General features: G+C 38.1%; 1 protein-coding gene across 1 annotated transcript; it reads left to right on the top strand.

Moving 5' to 3' along the window:
• The first annotated feature begins 4 nt into the window (after positions 1-4).
• On the top strand, positions 5-19,155 carry Eif2s2 (eukaryotic translation initiation factor 2 subunit beta). Its single transcript, XM_026383278.2, has 9 exons — positions 5-149; positions 5,306-5,483; positions 7,084-7,187; positions 10,881-11,016; positions 11,506-11,606; positions 12,956-13,104; positions 15,491-15,547; positions 17,916-18,001; positions 18,680-19,155. The coding sequence occupies exons 1-9, from the start codon at positions 135-137 to the stop codon at positions 18,853-18,855; spliced, it is 1,002 nt and encodes a 333-aa protein (XP_026239063.2). The 5' UTR covers positions 5-134; the 3' UTR covers positions 18,856-19,155.
• Positions 19,156-20,443: the final 1,288 nt, after the last annotated feature.

Here is a 20,443-nt window from a genome sequence, read left to right as displayed (position 1 = left end):
TGTCGTTCCCTTTCGCTGATGCAAGAGCCTAGTGCGGTGCTGGGAGAGGTGTCGGTAGGAGCAGCGCTGCCGGCGAGGCCAGGGGCTGATCCGTCTGACTTCTCATTCGTGCCGAGCCCACTCGAACCGCAGCCATGTCCGGGGACGAGGTGAGGGCCTGAGCCCGGTGCTAGGGCTAAGGACTAAGGCAGGAAGCCTTACCCACCCAGTGGGGGAAACCGGGCCTGCGGCCTAGCGGCCGGCCGCCGCCATGTGGGGCACCAGGGCCTAAGCAGCCCGGAGCGGTGGAGCCGGCGAGAAATTCTGGATCCGCATGCTTGGCCGCTCCCGGCTCTCCTCAGAGCTACAGCGCCGGGGCCGGCTTCTTCCTGGGGTCGGCGTTCCGGGAGTGGAGAGCACGCGTTGGGGCGCCGGTCCTGAAGGGACTGATGCCCCGACTGAACGAGATTGGGGCTAGCGACTCCTGCACTCGTTTCCGCTGGACACTGATCAGCTCGCCTCTCTGGGCGCCCCGAGGAGCCTCCCTCGGTTCCGGTGGAACACTCTAGTTAAAAAGTTTGTAGTCTAGTTTTTCCAGGCAGGTATCCTGCCCTTGTTTTCCTCTCGAGCATTATTCTTAAAAAGACGAGGGGGTAAGGAAGTTAGGACTCGAGGAAAAGACCCTTCGGCTTCAAAAAGTGAACAGCCTTCTCGGAAAGTTTCCGGGCCGGTGTCCCCGAGCTTCCTTTAACAGGGCTCACAGCGACCTGAGCGAGAAGTCCAGGCTGCGAAGCTGACTGAGCCCCTTTCTCCAGTTGTGCTTGGATCTCAAATCCCCACCCCACCCCCGCTATTTATGCTAGTTCATGTAAAATCAAACGACTTAAAATGTAATTGGTGTTAAAAGAGCTCTCACTCGGTATTGCTGAACACAGGAGGTAGAGTGCCCCCACCAAAACTACACCCCATGTCAAAAAAAAAAAAAGTATGAAGAATTTGTAGTTTTTTCGGTCTAGAGGGCCTTGGAAGGGATGATGAGGAAGAATTAGAGGTTCTCTAAACTAGTGTTGGCTTTTGAGTAGACCCTGAACGATGCTTAGAATTTTCTCCAGCAGTGGGAAGACTTGATTTATTATAGGATAAGACAAATAGCAAGTAAGAGTGCTTACACAGAGTGGAGTGTTCTCCAGTTTGGTTAGAGTTAAGCAATGAAGACTTGAAAAATAGGTAGTGGCTAGTTCATTGAGTACTTTCAAGTTAAGAAATTTGTAACTCTAGAGGGGACTTCGTTCTTATTTGGGTCTCAGGGTAACCCTGTAAAATTGGTCCTATTCTGCCCATTTTACAGATGAAAAACCGAGGTTCACAGTTGTATAATGTCTACTGATCAGATTCTCAGCGCCCGAGCCAGGAGTAGAATTCCAAAATGCTGCTTTCATCTAGGTGATAGGAATCAGGCTTAGAGAAAGAGTCTGAAGGATTCAGGTAGATGGTTCTGGCTTGGAGGTCATGGTAAACATGGCTCTCATTTACTGTATTACTGAGAGAGTGTTTCACACTTATTTTATTTCTTCTGCTTTTTCAGATTTTCATGTTTAGCAACTGTAGTACCTATGTAGAGCAATGTGCTGTGGGGAATTCTGGGTATGGTTTCAGTGATAAAGTAGTCATACTGTCATAAGGGATATAGCTGTAATGCAAAGTAGAAGAGATATAATAGTAAGATAGCTGTAATGAAAGGTAGAAATTGTCATAAGAAGATATAGGGCCATCAACATAATAATTCGGGAGTGCTGGCACGATCATTTTTGTAATAGAATCAGGTTTTTTTTTAATATTTAATTTTTAGTTTTAGGTGGACACAACATCTTTATTTTTATTTTATGTGGTGCTGAGAATCAAACCCAGTGCCTCACACATACTAGGCAAGCGCGCTACCACTTGAGGCACATCCCCAGCCCAAGATCAGGTTTTTTGAAAGAAGGGGAATTTGAATACATAACTGAAGGATGAACGAGATTTTGTTCAGCATAGGTAGCAGAATCGGCATTCCAGCAGTGGACTTTGGAAGCTGATATAGTATATGCAGCTTGGCCCTTCCTAGACTTACCAGTACTACTTCATTTTATAGACAGGAGAGTAGGCCCAAGGAGGTTAACTTGCCTTAGGTCATGCACCAAGTTAGTGGGACTAGAACCTAGAACCTCTGTCAGGTGGAAGTTAACTGGTAAAGAGAGGTCTGAAGAATGGGGTGTAGGTTCTGGTTCATGTAGTGTTATTGACAAGATAATTATTAGAAAAGTCCTTTCTGACCGCTTTACAGACTTGTGAGGACCAAATGAAAACGTGCACTTGGAAATGACTTATAAACTATCAGTAACTTTCTAGTTTCTTTTTACTTTAAATGGCTCATTGAAATATAATTGCCATAAACAGCACATGTTACTTTTTAAACCTTGTAATTAAGCCAAAAAGATCACCAGAACATGATCCTTTTTAACCTAGTGGAACTATGAAAAAGCAGTAACCTAGAAATGTGTTACTTGATAAGGGGAAAAAAAAATCCCCTAATTTGCAGGCACTCAGAATTTTTTACATTTTTTTTTTTTTCTGGTACCTGGGATTGAACCCAGGGGTACTTAACCAGTGAACCACATCCCCAGCCCTTTTTATTTTGAGACAGGAACTTGCTGAGTTGCTTAGGACCTCACTAAATTGCTGAGGCTGGCTTTCAACTTGGAATCCTCCTGCCTCAGCCTCCCAGATTGCTGGGATTACAGGGGTGCACTGCCACACCCAGCTCTATGCTGAGTTTTTTGTTTTTAAGCACTGTTAATGTCTTCTTAGACTTGCTTAATACTAGACACTAGTCACAAGGTGTCAGAACATTGAGTTTTCACAAATATGGTAAGGTGTTTTTCCAAAAGAAGTTTTAAATTAAAAGAAAAAAAGTTTCTGATTAAAAATAGAATGTGTGTTATGTAAATGAAGTTTATAAAACACAGAAGAATACAAGAAATAAAAATTTCCCAGAATCCTGTCACCTGGAGATGAAAAATGCTGTTAGCATTTCAGCCCTGAAAGGAATTTCAGATCAACACCTTTCTTTGCAAGTTCTTTTGAGAATATACATGCCTTCTGGGTGTAGTATGGACAAAAAAGTTGATTTCTTTGTAAGGTATGCTGGAGACAATTTGATGAAGCACTTCAGGCTGTAATCAGGGTAATTTTAGCTGGTATTCTCTTTTCTTGCCTTCTCCAACCCAACAAAGATAAGTTGAAAATGGAAATTTTATGCTTTTGAAGGCTTCATTGTAGACTTAGTAACTATTTGCTTCTCAAACCCAAACTAGCCTCATAAACAAAACCTCTGGAATGTAATCAATAATTTGAAAGTCAGATATAAAAGTCTTAAACCATGATCTTAGTCAAAACTGACATGGCCTTATGTTTTGGTGAGTCCCGCTTTGGTTGCTACTTCAGAATCCCTGGTTTCCTTATTTGTAAGCTACTTTGCAGGGTTGTGTGAATGAAATGAGGCATTGAGTATTTTAAGTACATAAGTATTAAGTATCCAGAGGTAGTAATTGAGATGTTAATTATTTCAGCATATGATTCCCAAATGTTTATTACCTTTGATAGGGCCATAGTCTGTTTACCTGTAGACCTAAATAAGAATTTTTTCCTGGGCTAAGAAGGCTGCTGGGAGGTTTCAGGATCCCTTCTATCTTTTGTCTGGCTTGCTGAATAATAATAATTAAAAGGCAGTTAATATTCCAGGGAACCTGAAGCATGAAAAAAAATTGCAATAAATGGATTATAAACTTTGCCAAAACCAGATTTATAGTGCCTGGAGTGCTGTCTGTCCTTTTGCCAAGTCTCCCTATTTCAAGAATGATGATGAACTGTACCTACCCCTGTACAGATTGCAGTATTCCATGTAGGATGACCCAAGGCCCACTATAGGTCAATAGTGGGGGATTCCTTTTCCTGACTCATCTATCCTGGAAGGAATGCTTCTTTAAGTTTCTCAGTTAATGTTCTTCCAACTGACTGCATTTCAGAATTACTCATTTATACAGTTGGATTCAAGAGAATAATTTTGAAATGTTACTATGAAAATTTCCATAATGCCTTGTATATATTTCTCTACTAGATGAGGACAATAGCTACCCTACCTTATTATAGACTATAGCTTAGTTTCCTTAATGTGCTTGGGACATAAAAAGAAAATTAATTATAATCAGTTGGGGAAGTTTTGAGAGCTTCATGATACATCTGGCAAATTAGATCACCTAAGTTGAGGATGTTTCAGTAATAGGAATCAGATACCATGTTTTGTGAACTGTAAAGCATTATATAAATTATAACGTAAGGGCTTTATGTTTTCTTATTTGATGCTTGCAGTAACCTTGTCAGGTTTGGTTTTAGTTCAGCTTATCTCCATTTTACACATGAGGCATGAGGTGACACAGGTATGAGCCAGAGTCTGGATTTAAATCCAGGCAGTTGTGCTCCAGTTGTGTTTCTGATCACTACACAGTCTACAACACAGCAGATCAGTGGGCAAAGATTGGTAAGGAGCTCAGGGGAAAAAATACTTGGATTTGAATCTAATTCTGTTTGACTTAAAGACTTTGCTCTTTCTGCTCTGTCAGGTGCCTACCCTGTATGTGTAAACTGTTACCATCTAAAATAACTTTTCAGGTAATCAGTGCAGTCTACAAGTTAGAAATTACTTTTCTACTTACTGTATAGTGAACATTTAGATAAAAATAATATAAGCAAATTTTTTGTATTCCACAAACAAAAAGCAGTGTAAAAACTTCTAAGGAAATTTCTCAGAGATTTACTGATTTGCTGATGGAGTTTCTTAAAATTTAAGGTTTGTCTAGACTTCAGAATAAATTTTTTAAAAAATCAAGATCTAGTCTCCACATATAGCCACTCCAGGTTATCAACCAGATGTTCTAAACTTTCCAAGGTATTGGTTTTCTCATTTATGAATGAGGGACGTCTAACCATAGCTTATTGCTAAAGTTCCTTCCCTTAATTCCATGATTCATTCAGGATATCCAAATTTGTTTATGAAATTAAAAGTGAAGTTCCTTTATCTTATGATAGATACCTTACAGATTGAAAGGCATGTGCACATGTTTCAGACACTCCCTCTCCCTGCACTCCATATTTAGTAGTACAAGGAAGGTTGGATGGACAGTTTTATTTTTTCCTGTCTTATACCTTTAAGAGTTTGCCTTTTGAGGATAAAGCATCATTAAGAAATAATCATTTGGTCTCTTTTTCTTCTTTATTGTTTTTTAAACAGATGATTTTTGATCCTACAATGAGTAAGAAGAAAAAGAAGAAGAAGAAGCCCTTTATGTTAGATGAGGAAGGGGATGCCCAGACAGAAGAAACCCAGCCCTCTGAAACAAAAGAAGTGGAACCAGAACCAACTGAGGATAAAGATGTGGAAGCTGATGAAGAAGACAGTAGGAAAAAAGGTAAGTGGTTGATGTCAGAGTCACTATTGTGCTGGGAGCCCAGGTTCCTTTTATGTTTTAGATTTTGTGTATGTAGTGACCTCCTAGCCTGATAAGGCTTTTCCATTAAAGTTAAGGCCATTAGTAGTCTGTTCATTGAGCCTTACCAGATATATGATGGGTTTGTTGCAGGAAATTCCCACTGAATTCACAAGTGCAAAAATGATGACACTTCATCCTTCTGGAGCTGGTTTTCCAGATTTAATGGGATTGTATTTGAGTATGAGCAGAAAGGAATAGAATCAAGGATAGGTGTTTTTTGAATTTTTTTAAATAATTTTTTTTCAGTTGTAGATGGACACAGTAACTTTACTTATAATTTATATGTGGTGCTGAGTATCAAACCCAGTGCCTCACACATGCAAGGCGAGTGCTCTACCATGGAGCCACAACCCCAGCCCCCCATAGGCAGTTTTTGTATTAGCAAATCTGAAAATGCATATAAAATATTAATTAGTCTGAAATGTTTGGGGTTAAGTACTAGCTTTATTGTTTCACTCATGTTAGTACTCTAACATAGAAACAATTTGACTATTAGAAATAAATGATTCAGTAAATATAGTTTGTATCAAATATAAGATTGCTGGAGTAGAGGGAACTGATAATCATTGAGCAAATACCTTGTGCTGTCTTGTACATGTTTGAAACCAGCTTTAGAAAGTAAATCATTTCTGTTTTAATAAGATAAAATGAATTCATAAATAGTTCCTTGAAAAACTTTGTAGTAGAGGGATGCTAAATACACAAAATGGCAGAGCAAATAGAAAACTTTCTGAACAGAACCTATTCTTGCTCATTAACGATAGTTTCATCAATATTCATATTTGTTGTACAGCCTTATTTTAATTAAATGTGAAGTAATTTATATAAGACCTTTCGATGATTGATTAGTTCAATAAAATGTTGAGGTAGGCACTGGGATTTAGTTGAACAAGGTTTATCCTTTTAGTATCTAGAAGGAAGACAGTTTATTAAAGCAAGCTTGTAGTAATTACCTCAGTATGCCCAAGTATCCTGAGAATACCTAACCCAGTTACAGGCTTAGAGAAGACTTCTTGGTAGAAGTAGCTCCTAATCAAGGTGGTGAGATGGAACAAATTGCTATATGAGAGGGCTCATGGGAATGCTTGAAGGTGAGACTACACATACATTGCACTAGGAATTGGAAGAAGTTCTGTAGGCCTGGAGCAGGGGTTGAGGTGTGGAAGGTGGGATACAGGGCTAGGTAGAAGTGAAGAAATAAAGGTGAAGGGTCTTAGAAGTTGTGTGAGAGCTGTGACTTTGTTTTGGAAACAAGAATGATATGGTCAGAGATTACTAAATAAACATTCTTAAAATGTCCCCTAACCAGATTCTTTGCTAGAAAGCTTGGGGTTGACCTGTCATTGTGCTTTTTAGTACCACAACCTTTACTTTTGTGGAAGGTCTACTGTACTAATTAATCTATCTGATCTCTCTTTTCTGGTGAGTTAGTTAATAGTTGGAATGTCTAACTCTTAATTTGATGCTTTGCCTTCTGCTAGCTGTTAATAATTGATAATCCTCAATCTGTCTTTTATAGATGCTTCCGATGATCTAGATGATTTGAACTTCTTTAATCAAAAGAAAAAGAAGAAAAAAACAAAAAAGATATTTGATATTGATGAAGCTGAAGAAGGTGTAAAGGTAGTATTGCTTTCTTGTTGAAGGTAAAATTTGACCTCTTGAAAGGTTGCTAAATGGCTGTTTCTCACCCATTGTCTTATCTCTTAGTAGCTTTGCTTTATAGTTGTTAAGCACTTAATCACCACTGTTAAGGTCATTTTCTTGTATCTCTGACTTTTTTTGGGGGGGTGGGGGGTACTGGGGATTTTAACCCAGGGGCACTTGACCACTGTGCTATATTCCCAGGCTGTTTTTTTTTTTTTTTTAAACTTTGAGACAGGCTCTCACTAAGTTCCTTAGAGCTGTGCTAAGTTGCTGAGCAGTCCTCGAACTGCCTCGACCTTCCAAGTTATTAGAATTACAGGTGTACACCACTGTACCTGGCATGACTACATATTTTAAAGATTATTATTCTAGGAATGTAAATTTAGGTCTTAATATTATATTCTGTACCATTGAGATGATCATGAAGTATCCCTGTCTTTAACCATACTGAGATTGTTTGGAAGAAGAGAGATTTATCTAAGTGAGAAATCTTATGGAGCACATATTCCTGTGAGTTTTTTTTAAACTTTTGGTAGCAGTAAAGAATAGTTCCCAGTCTTAGTGTTTAGTAGCTGTTGATAGTGTATCCTGTAGGAAAACCAGAACATTCAGGCTACTTCTGTGGAATTCTTTGATTTTGTAGGGACTTGAGACCTCATGATTGTCTTGCCACTACTGAATTGGTTTCTAGTTCAATACATGAAAAATTTTTTGAACAGGAATCAGATACATAGGTGGGTAGGTAGGTGAATAAAAGGGTGGATAAATGAGGAAAGAACTGAAAGTCTGTTCTTTCCCTCCCTAGAACTACTACTTTAAAGAACTTTTAGAGAAATCACTTTAGCAGAGCCCACACATCTATTTTATACACCCCAGCATATAGCAGTTTTAGTGTGTGTGTGTGTGTGTGTATGTGTGTGTGTGTGTATTCACAGAGAGAAGAGTAAAAACACGTATGCACATAAAGACACACCAAGAATCCCATTTTATGCCTTCTACTGAAACTTTTCTTTAGTAAATAGTTAATTTGCTCAAATATAAGTAAATAATTTCACATGTATCGGATATTTCTATCATAATCCATTGAGTTTTGGAAATAATGTCTTAATTTTGATGGCTGTTAGTTAAGCAAATGCACATTAGTCTTTACAGTGAATCAGGCATTGTTGGTAATAAGTTTTTTCTATTTTCAGATTCATTTTAGTTCAGGGATAATTTAGAATCCTTTAGAACAAGATGATTTTTACCTGGATTTGACTTTTTATCTCCCTGTTTGGAGAGTCTCATTTCCTCCTATTACTGCAGGGGAATTGAGAAAGAGAAATGCTCATATTGTACTGAACAAATTGGGTTTTAATATGTTAGATGAAACATCAGAGATGTGCCACAGAAATTAACAAAGTTTTGTTAGTTGATTCTTTTTTTTTTCTCTCATGTTCTGTATGGATTATATTTTGTTATTCACGTCAATAATGTGTCCAACTTTAATAAAAATTGGGTCATTACAGATGGAAGGACAAAACACTTCATAGGCTGTTAAAGCAGTTTATTTGAGTCATGAAATGCCCTTGGGACATGAGTGGGCATATTTGTTACTTCTAGTAGCTTTTGTCCTCAAGAGTCACTAATAAGCTCCACTTGTAAGTGCTTGGATACATTTTTTTCTCTGTTATTGAAGTCATAACCTTAGGAAGATGTTACAGGTATCCTGGTCATGAAGCAAGAAAGGCATGGATAGCGATCTTGAAGCTGAAATGTTTTTGAGGTCATGGGTTATGCTCCCACCTGAATTTTCTGACCATTCCAGGACTTCTGAACCACCTGAAAAACAATTTTTGCTTGTGTCTGCCTCTTACTGTTTCTTGGCCTTAGTTTAGAGGTAGATCTAATTATTAGGATTAAGTCAATAGGAGCATAGGACTAAAAGCTAGTCAGTATGTGCTAATTTATATTCAAATTTCTACATTTCTCATTTACTGTCATCTTAGAGACTAGATCAATATCTAGCTTCCTGTTTTAATATACCTAGCTAATACAATGGGTTGATTAGTGACAGTGTGTGACACCAGATTACAGAACTGGATTTGGGATCCCAAGTCTGAATTTTGTTTACTCATCTCTTCCAACTTTTCTGCTGATAAGGTTTCTGAAATTACCATAGCATTGTCATAGTAGTTCAGAGTATAGGTACACAAAAAATAGAATTGTGGCTAATGTTGACAGTATACTTGGAATAGGAGTTGGGTAAGCTGGTGAGAAGAGGAAGTAATTAAAAGGCTGGAGACTGAGGTAGGCCCTTTTTTTTTCTTCTGAGGTGTTTATGATTCATCTCTAACATGCCCTATTTAACATCCATACCTATAGCAACTAATCTTGGTCAAGCTGTACCTTGTCTGCATCCATTCATCATATGATCCTAATTCCCTGTGTGGGGGGTCTATCTTTCCCTCTTTCATGATGTCATCTATAGAAATGCTGATAAGGATTTCACCAGCCTGTTGCCAAGCTGAAGTGGTGTAATAAAAGAGAGATTTATCTTTTTGGCTCCTAAAACTGTTAGCAGTCTTCAAAATGATAAATATCTTTCGTATGCTAATGAGAAGACTGTTGACTAGGTGGCCCCTAGATAGCTTGAGATAGGGGCTGGTCATCAGGCAGATCAAGCCATGATTAGAGGATTGGAACTTTCCTTGACCCCTGCCACTTCTGAGGATGGAAGGTCTAGAGATTGAGTTCTTTTGGCTTGCCAGTGGCCATTGATTTAGTAAATCACACATTGTTAATGAAACTAGTAATGGAGTTCAGAGAACTTCCAGGTTGGTGGCCTCATTAAAGTGCTGGGAGGGTGGCATGCCTAGAGACATGCCTTCCTTGACACCTGCCATGTTCCCATCTCCCCACATTTTGTCCCTATGGATTGCTTCCCTTTGGCTATTTTTTTTTTTTTTTTAGTTGTATCCCTTGTAATAAAACTGGTAAATAAAGCACTTTTTTTTTAGTTCTGTGAATCATTTTAGCAAATTATTGAATTTAGGGAGGGCATTGTGGGAACCTCTGAATTTGTAGACAAGTCAGTGTGGGTAACTTTGGGAACCTGATACTTGTTACTAGCATCTGGAGTGAGAATCAATAAACTATGAAACTGAGCCTTTAAACCTTTGGAGTCTGACAGTAATTCCAGATAGTATCAAAATTTAATTAGAGGATGTCTAGTTGATATTAGAGAATTGTTGTGGAAAAACATCATGTATTTGGTTTCAGCAGGAGAATTACCCACTAACTGCATCATATTCAGTCAGAAACTTATTTAAAATACTCCTCAGTCCTTTTCCACTAAAGATTGTCAGAAGATTAAAGAATTTTCTTTAATCTTTTATCAGAACCAGATGGTTCCGATAGTAGCCTGTTTTGGAAACATGAATAATAAGATCCCAAGCCTGAAGAATAAAAAAGAGGAGGGAAAAGATCCCATAAAAGTATTTTGAGAAATTTATGGTTTTAATGATAATCCCTGAGCCAGTTTTTCCCACTTGTGAGAGCTATTTCTTATCTGTAACTTTAGCTTTGAATATTTGATTGTTTTTGCTCTAAAATGATGGTAGGCCACAGTCTTTTTAATTAAAAACTATTGCCCTACTATCAAAATTGAGACTTTTCTCAATTTCTTAGGATCTCAAGATTGAAAGTGATGTTCAAGAGCCAGCTGAACCAGAGGATGATCTTGATATTATGCTTGGCAATAAAAAGAAGAAAAAGAAGAATGTCAAGTTCCCAGATGAGGATGAAATATTAGAGAAAGACGAAGGTAATATTGGGGACTCAACATGTTCTCTTCTAGGCTTGATGCTTGGCTCTTCATCTCTTTGATTGGGGCTAGGGGACTTCTTTTAAAGTTCAGTTTTAAAATACTATAGAGTTTTTAGAGAACTTTTCATATAGTCATCAGATGGGTTTTTATGGATGTAGAAGTTTCTTAAATGCTTTCAAAGTTAAACTCTTTTCCTTCTAATTATTTATAGCTAGCAATTATTCTAGCAATTATTTCGTTGTATTTGTTAAGTCAAGAAACATTTCACCATGTGTTAACATTAATATATATATTAAGGATCTTATGCATTTCATAACATCCTTGCCTTTAAGGGAAAGGGGATTGTTTGTGATCCTTGGTCTCTTTATGCTTACGGCTGTCATGAATGCCTTAGTGAAAGGGACCACAAATGTCTTTGAAGCCCCCTCCCCCTCTGTTGGTATAATAGAATCCACCCCCGTTCTTAATAATCTTTGTTATCTGTAGCTGTAGAAGATGAAGATAGCAAAAAAGACGATGGGATCTCATTCAGTAACCAGACAGGTCCTGCTTGGGCAGGCTCAGAAAGAGACTACACCTATGAGGAGGTAAGACAAATTCTCTTACAAGAAGGGGCTAAGCTGTTCACTAGAATTTAAAAACAAGATAGCCGGTCACAGTGGTGCACACCTATAATCCCAGTAACTTGGGAAGCTGAGGCAGGAAGATCACAAGTTCGAGTCCACACAGAAACTTATTTAAAATACTCCTCAGTATTTTAAATAATTTGCAAATGAAAAAGATACTGTCTCAAAAATAAAAGTAAAAAGTGCTGAGGATGTGGTTTAGTGGTAGAATGCCCAGATTCAATCCACCAAACCGTGCACACAAAGAAAAACAAGGTAAATGTTCCTCGAATTGGAAGGGCCCTTGAGATATAGGTTGATGGTAAAACAGAGGCAGAGAGGTCACAGCCAGTTCATAGCATTTTCTGATGCCTACCTGTGGGCAGCCTGCCTAGAATGTGACAGTCATTGTAATACTCACTATTCCCATCTGTGTTCAGGGACTTCTGAGGTATGGAGCCTGGGGATTAGAGTGGCATTGGTGACAGAATGACTAATTTGGAACCAGGGTAGTCTGGAGTTGCTTGAATCTTCCACAGATCATATACTTTTCTTTAAACATAGCAGAATTAGTTGTGTGTGTTTACTTTGGACAAGAAAGAATCACTATCTGTAATGGAATCACTCACCATCTGTAGTGGGACATATAGATCCTGGTTGGTGATGTGTTCCTGCCTTCAGGGAGCTTCTAGAACATGTAGTGATGTTTGTGTATATTTAGTAAAAAGTAGAATACATCCATCTGTGACAATGTGGATGAACTTGGAGGAAATTATGCTCACTGAAATAGGTCAGATATAGAAAGATACATACTGCATGATCTCCCTTATATGAAATTTTTAAAAAATCAAACTCATAGAAATAATAGAAAGGTGGTTGGCGGGGTTGGAGGATGGGTGAAATGGAGACGTGTTGGCAAAGGGGTAAATACCTTTAATTATAATAATGTCTAGAGATCTAATGTATAGCATGATGACTTTAGTTAATCATATTGTGATGTTAACTTGATTTTGCTAAGAATAGGTTCTAAGTGTTCTTACGTGGGTGAGTGGGAAGAGGAAAGGTAAATGAGGTGATGGATATTTTAACTAACTTGACTAGGGTAATCATTTTACAAAATATATATATATATATATATATATATATATCAAATCATCACATTGTATACCATAAGTATGTACAGTTTTATTTATCAGTTATAACTCAATAAACAAAGGGTGCACACACAAGAAAAGTAAAGAAATATGCTCCATTAAAGCAGTGGCTCAAATGTGAACTTAATAACCCTGCTATTACTAAGAATGTGCTTGAATACCACTTTATCCCTATAGCTACTGAATCGAGTGTTCAACATCATGAGGGAAAAGAATCCAGATATGGTTGCTGGAGAAAAAAGAAAATTTGTTATGAAACCTCCACAGGTTGTCCGAGTAGGAACCAAGAAAACTTCTTTTGTCAACTTTACAGATATCTGTAAACTGTAAGTTGGTTAATGGAGACCCTCCATCCAAATACCAGGTTTTCAGTGAATTTTTCAGGATGTTAAATATCCTTATTTCGGGTTTTATTGCAGGTAAAAAATAAAATGCACAGGTGTAGGGATTAGGTTGAGGGGGATCACAATGTAGGTCTGTCAAGTATCAAATCATAGGTTCCGAGCTCATTTTTGTGGTGATGATAAAAGAAGTCAATTCATACTAGTCTATGAGAATGAGTCCTAAACAGATGGAATGAGGAGTGAGGGGCCTGAATATAGTTCTCAGATAGGAGTCTAGGGAGGTAAAAAGTCAGATGGGGCTGGGCCTATCAAGCCAATAGTGAGCTCTGAAAAGTGGCTCAATATGATATGCCTCTTCCTTGGATGGTCTTTGCCAGAATGAAATTTCTACTTTCTTATTACCATCACATTCTATGCCAGTGTCACAGGTGACATTTGGGCCTTGTTTTTCTCAGAGCTCCTCAGCAATGCCTTTCATTGTTCTTAACCTACATAAGAGAGATACATGCTTGCTGCAGTAAAAAGATAACCACTTGTTTTCATTACTTACAGGCATTACTTTTTAGATTTCTTTGTTAAAACAACAGTATTATATACTTATTAGAAAATAAAGACACCCTAAAGAAAATGAAAACTCATTCAAAGTTCACCATTGAGATGGATGACCACAGTTTAATGCACATATCTTTAAATATATTGGTATCATACTGATTTTTAACCTGGTTTTTCCAGTAGTTTTAAAACTTTTGCTTATGTCATTAAATAGCATTCCTGTGTTTTAAATACCTTCACAAAATATTCTCATAGTTCTTAAGTTGAACATGGTTGCTCTCAGATTTATATTGTTGGAGGGAAAGCTTCAGGGAACAAAGATGTTCAGGGGCATCTTTAGACATGTTTTTTTTTTTTTTTTAAAGAGAGTGAGAGAGGAGAGAGAGAGAGAGAGAATTTATTTTTTAGTTCTCGGCGGACACAACATCTTTGTTGGTATGTGGTGCTGAGGCTCGAACCCGGGTCGCACGCATGCCAGGCGAGCGCGCTACTGCTTGAGCCACATCCCCAGCCCTAGACATGTGTTTTTGCAGTAGTTCAGAACAGAGTCTTAGATCAAAACTTCCCAAAGTGGAATTCCTGAATTTTAAAAAATGGATATTTTAATGGCAACCATTGGCAAATGCATTCCAGCAAGCTTTTAAGTATTTGTATTCCCACTAACAACATAGAAGTTCATCTGTTTTATTATATTTTCACCAACTCTCACCCATTACATTTTGGGAAAATATTCCCTTACGTGTCTGCTTATTAAAACACATTTAAATGATGCCAAGTGTATAGATTTAAAAAGTGAAAATAGTGAGTGGCATTGCTCTGCCTGTTATCTGTGTACTTTAGGAAAAAAAAGAGACCTATCTTGTTCTGAAAGCAGGGTGGTACACCATTGAATAAATGTATCATACATACATTTATGATACAAATATTTCATATTGGTTTGTTTTTGTGTTATTGTGCTACCCTGACATGCCTACATGTGTATATAGTTTCTTTTTATTTTTAAAGAACAGCTTCAAACAAGAAACAGGAATTGGCATAACAAACATCTAAGTAGCCATCACCTAGGTTTAGTATATTTTAATCTTTTGATACATTTGCTTCAGATTTTTTGCTTCTTTGTTGTTGTTGTAGATGGATACAATATCTTTATTTTTATGTGGTGCTGAGAATCAAACCCAGTGTCTCACACATGTGAGGTAGGTGCTCTACCACTGAGCTACAGCCCCAGCCCTTCTTTTTACTTCTTTAAAGAGAAGTTTTATAGCTGGGCATGGTGGGGTACACTTCTAATCCCTATGGCTCGGGAGGCTGAGACAGGAGGATTTCAAGTTCAGACCCAGCCTCAGCAACCGTGAGGCGCTGAGCAACTCATGAGACCCTGTCTCTAATATAAAGTAGGGCTTTGGATGTGGCTCAGTGGTTGAGTGCCCTTGAGTTCAATCTTCAGTACCAATAAGTAAATAAACAAATAAATAAATAGTTTTACAATTAAGGCCTTTGTATCATTTTGATTCCTTTCTTCTTCCTTCCAAGAGGAAGATACTATCCTCAAAAGTTCTTGTTCCTATCCATGTTTTTCTATATGTATGTGTTCATAAATAGCATATATAATAGTGTTATTATAAGTATTGAACTATTGAAAAAAAGTCTTATCATATAGTATATATTTTTATTTCAAAGTTTAAATGAATTATGTCCTGAAATTCAGCTAAAAGCTGAGTAATAACAAATTGAAATACTGAACAGGGTGGCTTTTTTAGAAGTTTAGTTAGATTTCCATGAAAGCTACAGTTCATGTATTTGATTTTCTTTTTAGATTACATCGTCAGCCCAAACATCTCCTTGCATTTTTATTGGCAGAATTGGGTACAAGGTAAGAAACTGTATTCATATTTATGTACTACCAGACACTTTACAAGTTCTTAATGTGCTCAGAAATAACATTTACCTGATATCCAGAACTTTTAGAGCAGTAGAAACTACTTCATTTCTATGGAAGAGCTTGGCTGGGGCTTGGTGGTAGCGCACTTGCCTAGCATGTGTGAGGCACTAGATTCAATTCTTAGCACCACATATAAATAAATAAATTAAATAAAGGTCTATCAACAACTTAAAAAAAAAAAAAACAGGGTACAGAGTTGACTGGCTCATCTGATCAGGCCCACTGATGTACCAAACTGAAAGCACAAGTACTACCATGTTTAGACTTCCCTGTCACTAATTGGAACTCTCGGTCTTTTTTGTGGAGCACATATTAGATTTCAGAGGAACCCATTTTCTTGAGTCAGAACTTTTTTTCTAAATTGACAACAGGGTATTGGAGAAATAGTTTGTAAGGTAATGAGTAGCATAGGAGAAACCATTGAAGTAAGGATTTGAGTTCAGTAGCTACTTCAGGGAAGTAGATAAATCCTACAATCAGTTGTATTGATTGTTGGGTTCATCTATTGAAGGCACTGAGCCAGTCCATCCCCATTCAGAGAGGCCAGGATCTCAGGGAGCCCAGGCCAATGAGTTTAATTACTATAAGTTCAGGAAGCCAAATGTCCCTTTAAAATAGATAATGTAGACTTCATTTATAATAATGATGACACACGTGGAGCACCTGTTGTGTGCAGTGCTTTTTGGTTTCAATCTCAATCTTTACAGTGTTTCTGTAAAGTAGAAAATAATACCAGTGCTCAGATTTGGAAACAGATTTAGTGAAATAGTGGTTCCTGTGGCTAGTTAGTGGCACAGTCAAGATGCAAACTTGGATCTTACTTGTTTCTGGAGCTTGAGTTCTTCAAGGGCTTAATTTCCTGTGCCTTACTGTCAGCACAGAGATAAATAAGGTGTTTTGTACTTTTACTCTCTAAAAAAATCACAAGTGGAGTTTGCTATACTTGCTGTGGGGTTAAGAACTAATTTATTGACCATGATAGATAAGCAAGCTCTGTTATAGAATTGTAGTTTTTAAATAAATTCAATACAATCATTGTTTATTTTTAAGCAGAAAAAAAGTGACAGTGTTTTTTCTACTCAGAATAATTAGCATTTTTGTAGAAGTGAACTTGTGGTCATTGGGTTAAATATCTTAGGGTTTGAGAAAATACCATTTCTTTTAACAATGCATGAAAAAAATATGCCTACATTGGAGTCACCATAGCCTAGAAATTAAGGATTATAGTTCATGGAGGGTGATATTAAACCCTTATAGTTAAAGAAGAATCACAGGAAATATTCTTGTAAAGTCAGTTTTATGATAAGATAGAGAAAAAATATAAACTTAACTCTTTAACTGAATTGTTGTTTTATTGATTTGTAATTTTGGGAGGGAGAAGGGTACCAGGGATTGAACTCAGGGGCACTCAACCATTGAGCCACTTCTCTATCCCTATTTTATTTAAGAGACAGGGTAGTGCCTTACTTTGGCTGAGGCTGGCTTTGAACTCTCTATCCTCCTGCCTCAGCCACCAGAGCCATTGGGCAAGAACTTTAAAATATCATTAAGTACCATTGAGTTTGTGGCCTACAATTTCAAATATATTTTATTTATTATTTTTATTTTTTGTGTAATGAGATCCCACTATGTTGTCCAGGTTGACCCTGGACTCAAGTGATCCTCATAACTCACCCTCCTGAATAACTGAGATTACAGGTGGATACCACCACATGCAACTTAGAATTTTTAAAAATACAAATAATCCTTTTCATATTTTTATATTTATAGCTCACATTGCTTTGCATGTGCTGTGCATTCAGTAAAAGTTTGTTTTCCTTTATTTGATGAATGGGCTCATGAATGCAATTAATAATTCAGTTATTAATTAAAATTAGTTATGAATCTGATTGTTGTCCCTGCAGAAGTAATTGGTTAAAATTAGATTTGTTAGGGAAGATAGGTAGGTCATCAGGCTTTGATGACTTGATTAAAAATAAAATTTAAGGGCTGGGGTTGTGGCTCAGAGGTAGAACACTCACCTACCATGTGTGAGGCACTGGGTTTGATCCTTAGCACCACATAAACGTGTGTGTGCGCGCGCGTGTGTGTGTGTGTGTGTGTGTGTGTGTGTGTGTGTGTGTGTGTGTGTGTTTTGCTGGGGATCAAACCCAGGACCTTGCACATGACAGGCAGGCAGGTGCTAAATCAACTGAGTTACATCCCTGAATATATTTTAAATTGATGAAATATAAAGATGTTAGAATTTGATTCTTTGAGGGAAAAATAAAAATAATAAAGCTATTTTTGTTTTTCATAGTGGATCTATAGATGGAAATAACCAACTTGTAATCAAAGGAAGATTCCAACAGAAACAAATAGAAAATGTCTTGAGAAGATATATAAGTAAGTGTGTAACTTAATTTTATTACATCACTCTAAACTTCTCATCAGGCTGCTGTGTTTTGGGAGAGCCTTTTGTTTGTAATGAGCCTGGAAAAGCAGTCTTTTAAAAGAAGAGAGGGGAAATGATTGTAAAGAGAAAGTTGACAGGGGCACAAGGGAAAAGGACTTGAATTTCCTAAGGCCCAGCTGATTGAGCCTGCTGGTTGATTCTGGAGCTGAAGGCGAAATCTGCCTACAATTCAGGCTAGGCCTGGCCTGCTTTTGTGACCTTACTAATCACTTATAATTGCTATGGCATGCCTCTTTCCATGTAGGAAGGTATGGGGTCTGTAGTGTAGACAGAAGCAAGAAGAGGCAGCTTCATCCTATCTCTTCAAACTCAGCTTCATCCTTTTTTGCTCCAGGATGAAGAATTTAGATTTTTATTTATTTATTTTTTTTAAAGAATCCCCCCATCGCCCAACCCATGTTTTAGTGCCAGGACATTACAAAAGACAACTTGTGTTTTCTGATTGCTGCCCCAATAGCTGAAATTCAGTTAAGCTTCCCTGTCTGGGTGCACAATTAAATTGCAGTCTAGGCTTATTGAGTCCAATGTAGATGCAATGTAAATGCAGAGGAGAGCAACCTCTGTTTCAGGGTGGCTACCAGTAATGCTATGTGTTGCTTTTCCTGCAGAGGAATATGTCACATGCCACACATGCCGATCACCGGACACCATCCTGCAGAAGGACACCCGGCTCTATTTCTTACAGTGTGAAACCTGTCATTCTCGATGCTCTGTTGCCAGTATCAAAACCGGCTTCCAGGCTGTCACGGGCAAGCGAGCACAGCTCCGTGCCAAAGCTAACTAATTTGCTAATCACCACTGATTTTGCAAAGTGTGTTGTGGAGATTTGGCTGGACAGGTTTACCATCAGAGTGGATATACCATTATATTAAAAACAAGATAGAAAAGCTGCCAAGTTCTTTGGTGAGTGGTTGGTTGATCTGAAATCCTTGCAGGATGCCGATGCTCAAGCTGTTGACATACTCATTGCCTACTTTAACAACTGTCAGACATGATGGGGTAAGGAGGTGCTTTTTTAAAATCGTTCATAGACTTCTGTAAAATGCAAGATAAATTAAAGTTATTATAACAGTGATTCTTTCAATTTGGTTTGTCCTTCAGTTTTCTCTTCTATAAAAAAATGTACTTGGTGAATTCAACAGAAACAAAACATTTTGTGCCTGGGCTCTGGTGAGCTCTCTGGATCTTTGTTCTGAGAAACTGGATGCTGGGAGGCACTTCATTCAGCTGGGAAGCCATTTTCCTTCTCAGCTTCTTTGGAGATACAAGGCTAACGTGACATGGCTTCCCATGAGAGGGTGGTTGGAGCATGAGATCTAGGACAAATACTGCTTATTTTCAATGTCCAGGGAATGACCGTAAAATTCAATTATTTTCTTTATGTGAGGGTTGTTGCTGCTACCTCACTGCCAGGTCCTCCTCCAACTTTACCACATGAGGGAAATATAAGGTGCTAAGTACCCTCCCTCAGAATTTTCTTCCTTTATGGCCTATAAATCTTGTCTTGTAACTGGCACATTAGTTGGGTATCTGTGTTGGCAAGGAAGTGGTGTGGTATATGCAGTAGAGAACTCTAAATGGTGGTGCTAGAGGAAGCTTCTCCCCTCCATCCCTCACTTAGTGTTCTGGGTCTCAAAAAGGCCAACCACAAAAGCTTTTCTATTTTCTGTAATAAAGTAACTTTTAAATGGGACCATGAGAAACCAAGATATGCTGCTGCTGATGTGATGTTTCTGGGGTACCTCCAGTTCTGCCTCCTGGGGACTTAGTTCGAAGGGTTTCTCTGTTGATGCACAGGGAGAAGGCTATCTCATGGGTCTCTGCTGTGATCTTCCTTGCCCTGATCTGCTAAGGATAAGGCATACACAGTACTCGATTTCTTATTGCCAGGCTATTCCTACTAAGTGGCCAGGAGCAGTTACTTGACCCTGAGTGTCTCGACCATGCTGTATTGAATCACTGTGACCCCTAATTTAAAGTATAGGCCAAGTGTTGTCAAAGTACCTTGGCTGTGTAGTGGTAGAGGGAGGCCTCCCCTCCCTCAACCAAGTAGGTCCTGGGGGAACCACACACTGGTTGAGCTGTCATCACTGCCATGATGAACCCAACTATTGTTTATGATCCCATTTTCCTTTTTTTGTATCTATACCCACACAATTCCCAATGTTGGATATTACTACGTGAATAAAGCAAGGATCAGTGCCTCTTGTATAATTAGCGCTCCTTTGCTTTTGTGTGTATGTATGTGTGTTCATTTCTTTAGTGGGACCTCTTAAGGGAAGGTATGGGATGTTAGAGTTTGGTGACAGGTTCATAAACAGTAATGATTTAAACTTCTGTTTTTAAACTTCATTCTCAAAACAGATTCTCAT

This window comes from Urocitellus parryii, chromosome 6 (genome assembly GCF_045843805.1).
Source record: "Urocitellus parryii isolate mUroPar1 chromosome 6, mUroPar1.hap1, whole genome shotgun sequence".
In the NCBI taxonomy this organism is placed as follows: Eukaryota; Metazoa; Chordata; class Mammalia; order Rodentia; family Sciuridae; genus Urocitellus; species Urocitellus parryii.
This window is presented reverse-complemented; position numbering and strand designations above follow the sequence as displayed.

Bases quoted from the DNA above. Each gene is read 5' to 3' on its own strand.
- Eif2s2 (XM_026383278.2), top strand. The intron at 11,607-12,955 runs GTAAGACAAATT...TTATCCCTATAG, and splicing joins GAGACTACACCTATGAGGAG to CTACTGAATCGAGTGTTCAA. The intron at 15,548-17,915 runs GTAAGAAACTGT...TGTTTTTCATAG, and splicing joins TTGGCAGAATTGGGTACAAG to TGGATCTATAGATGGAAATA.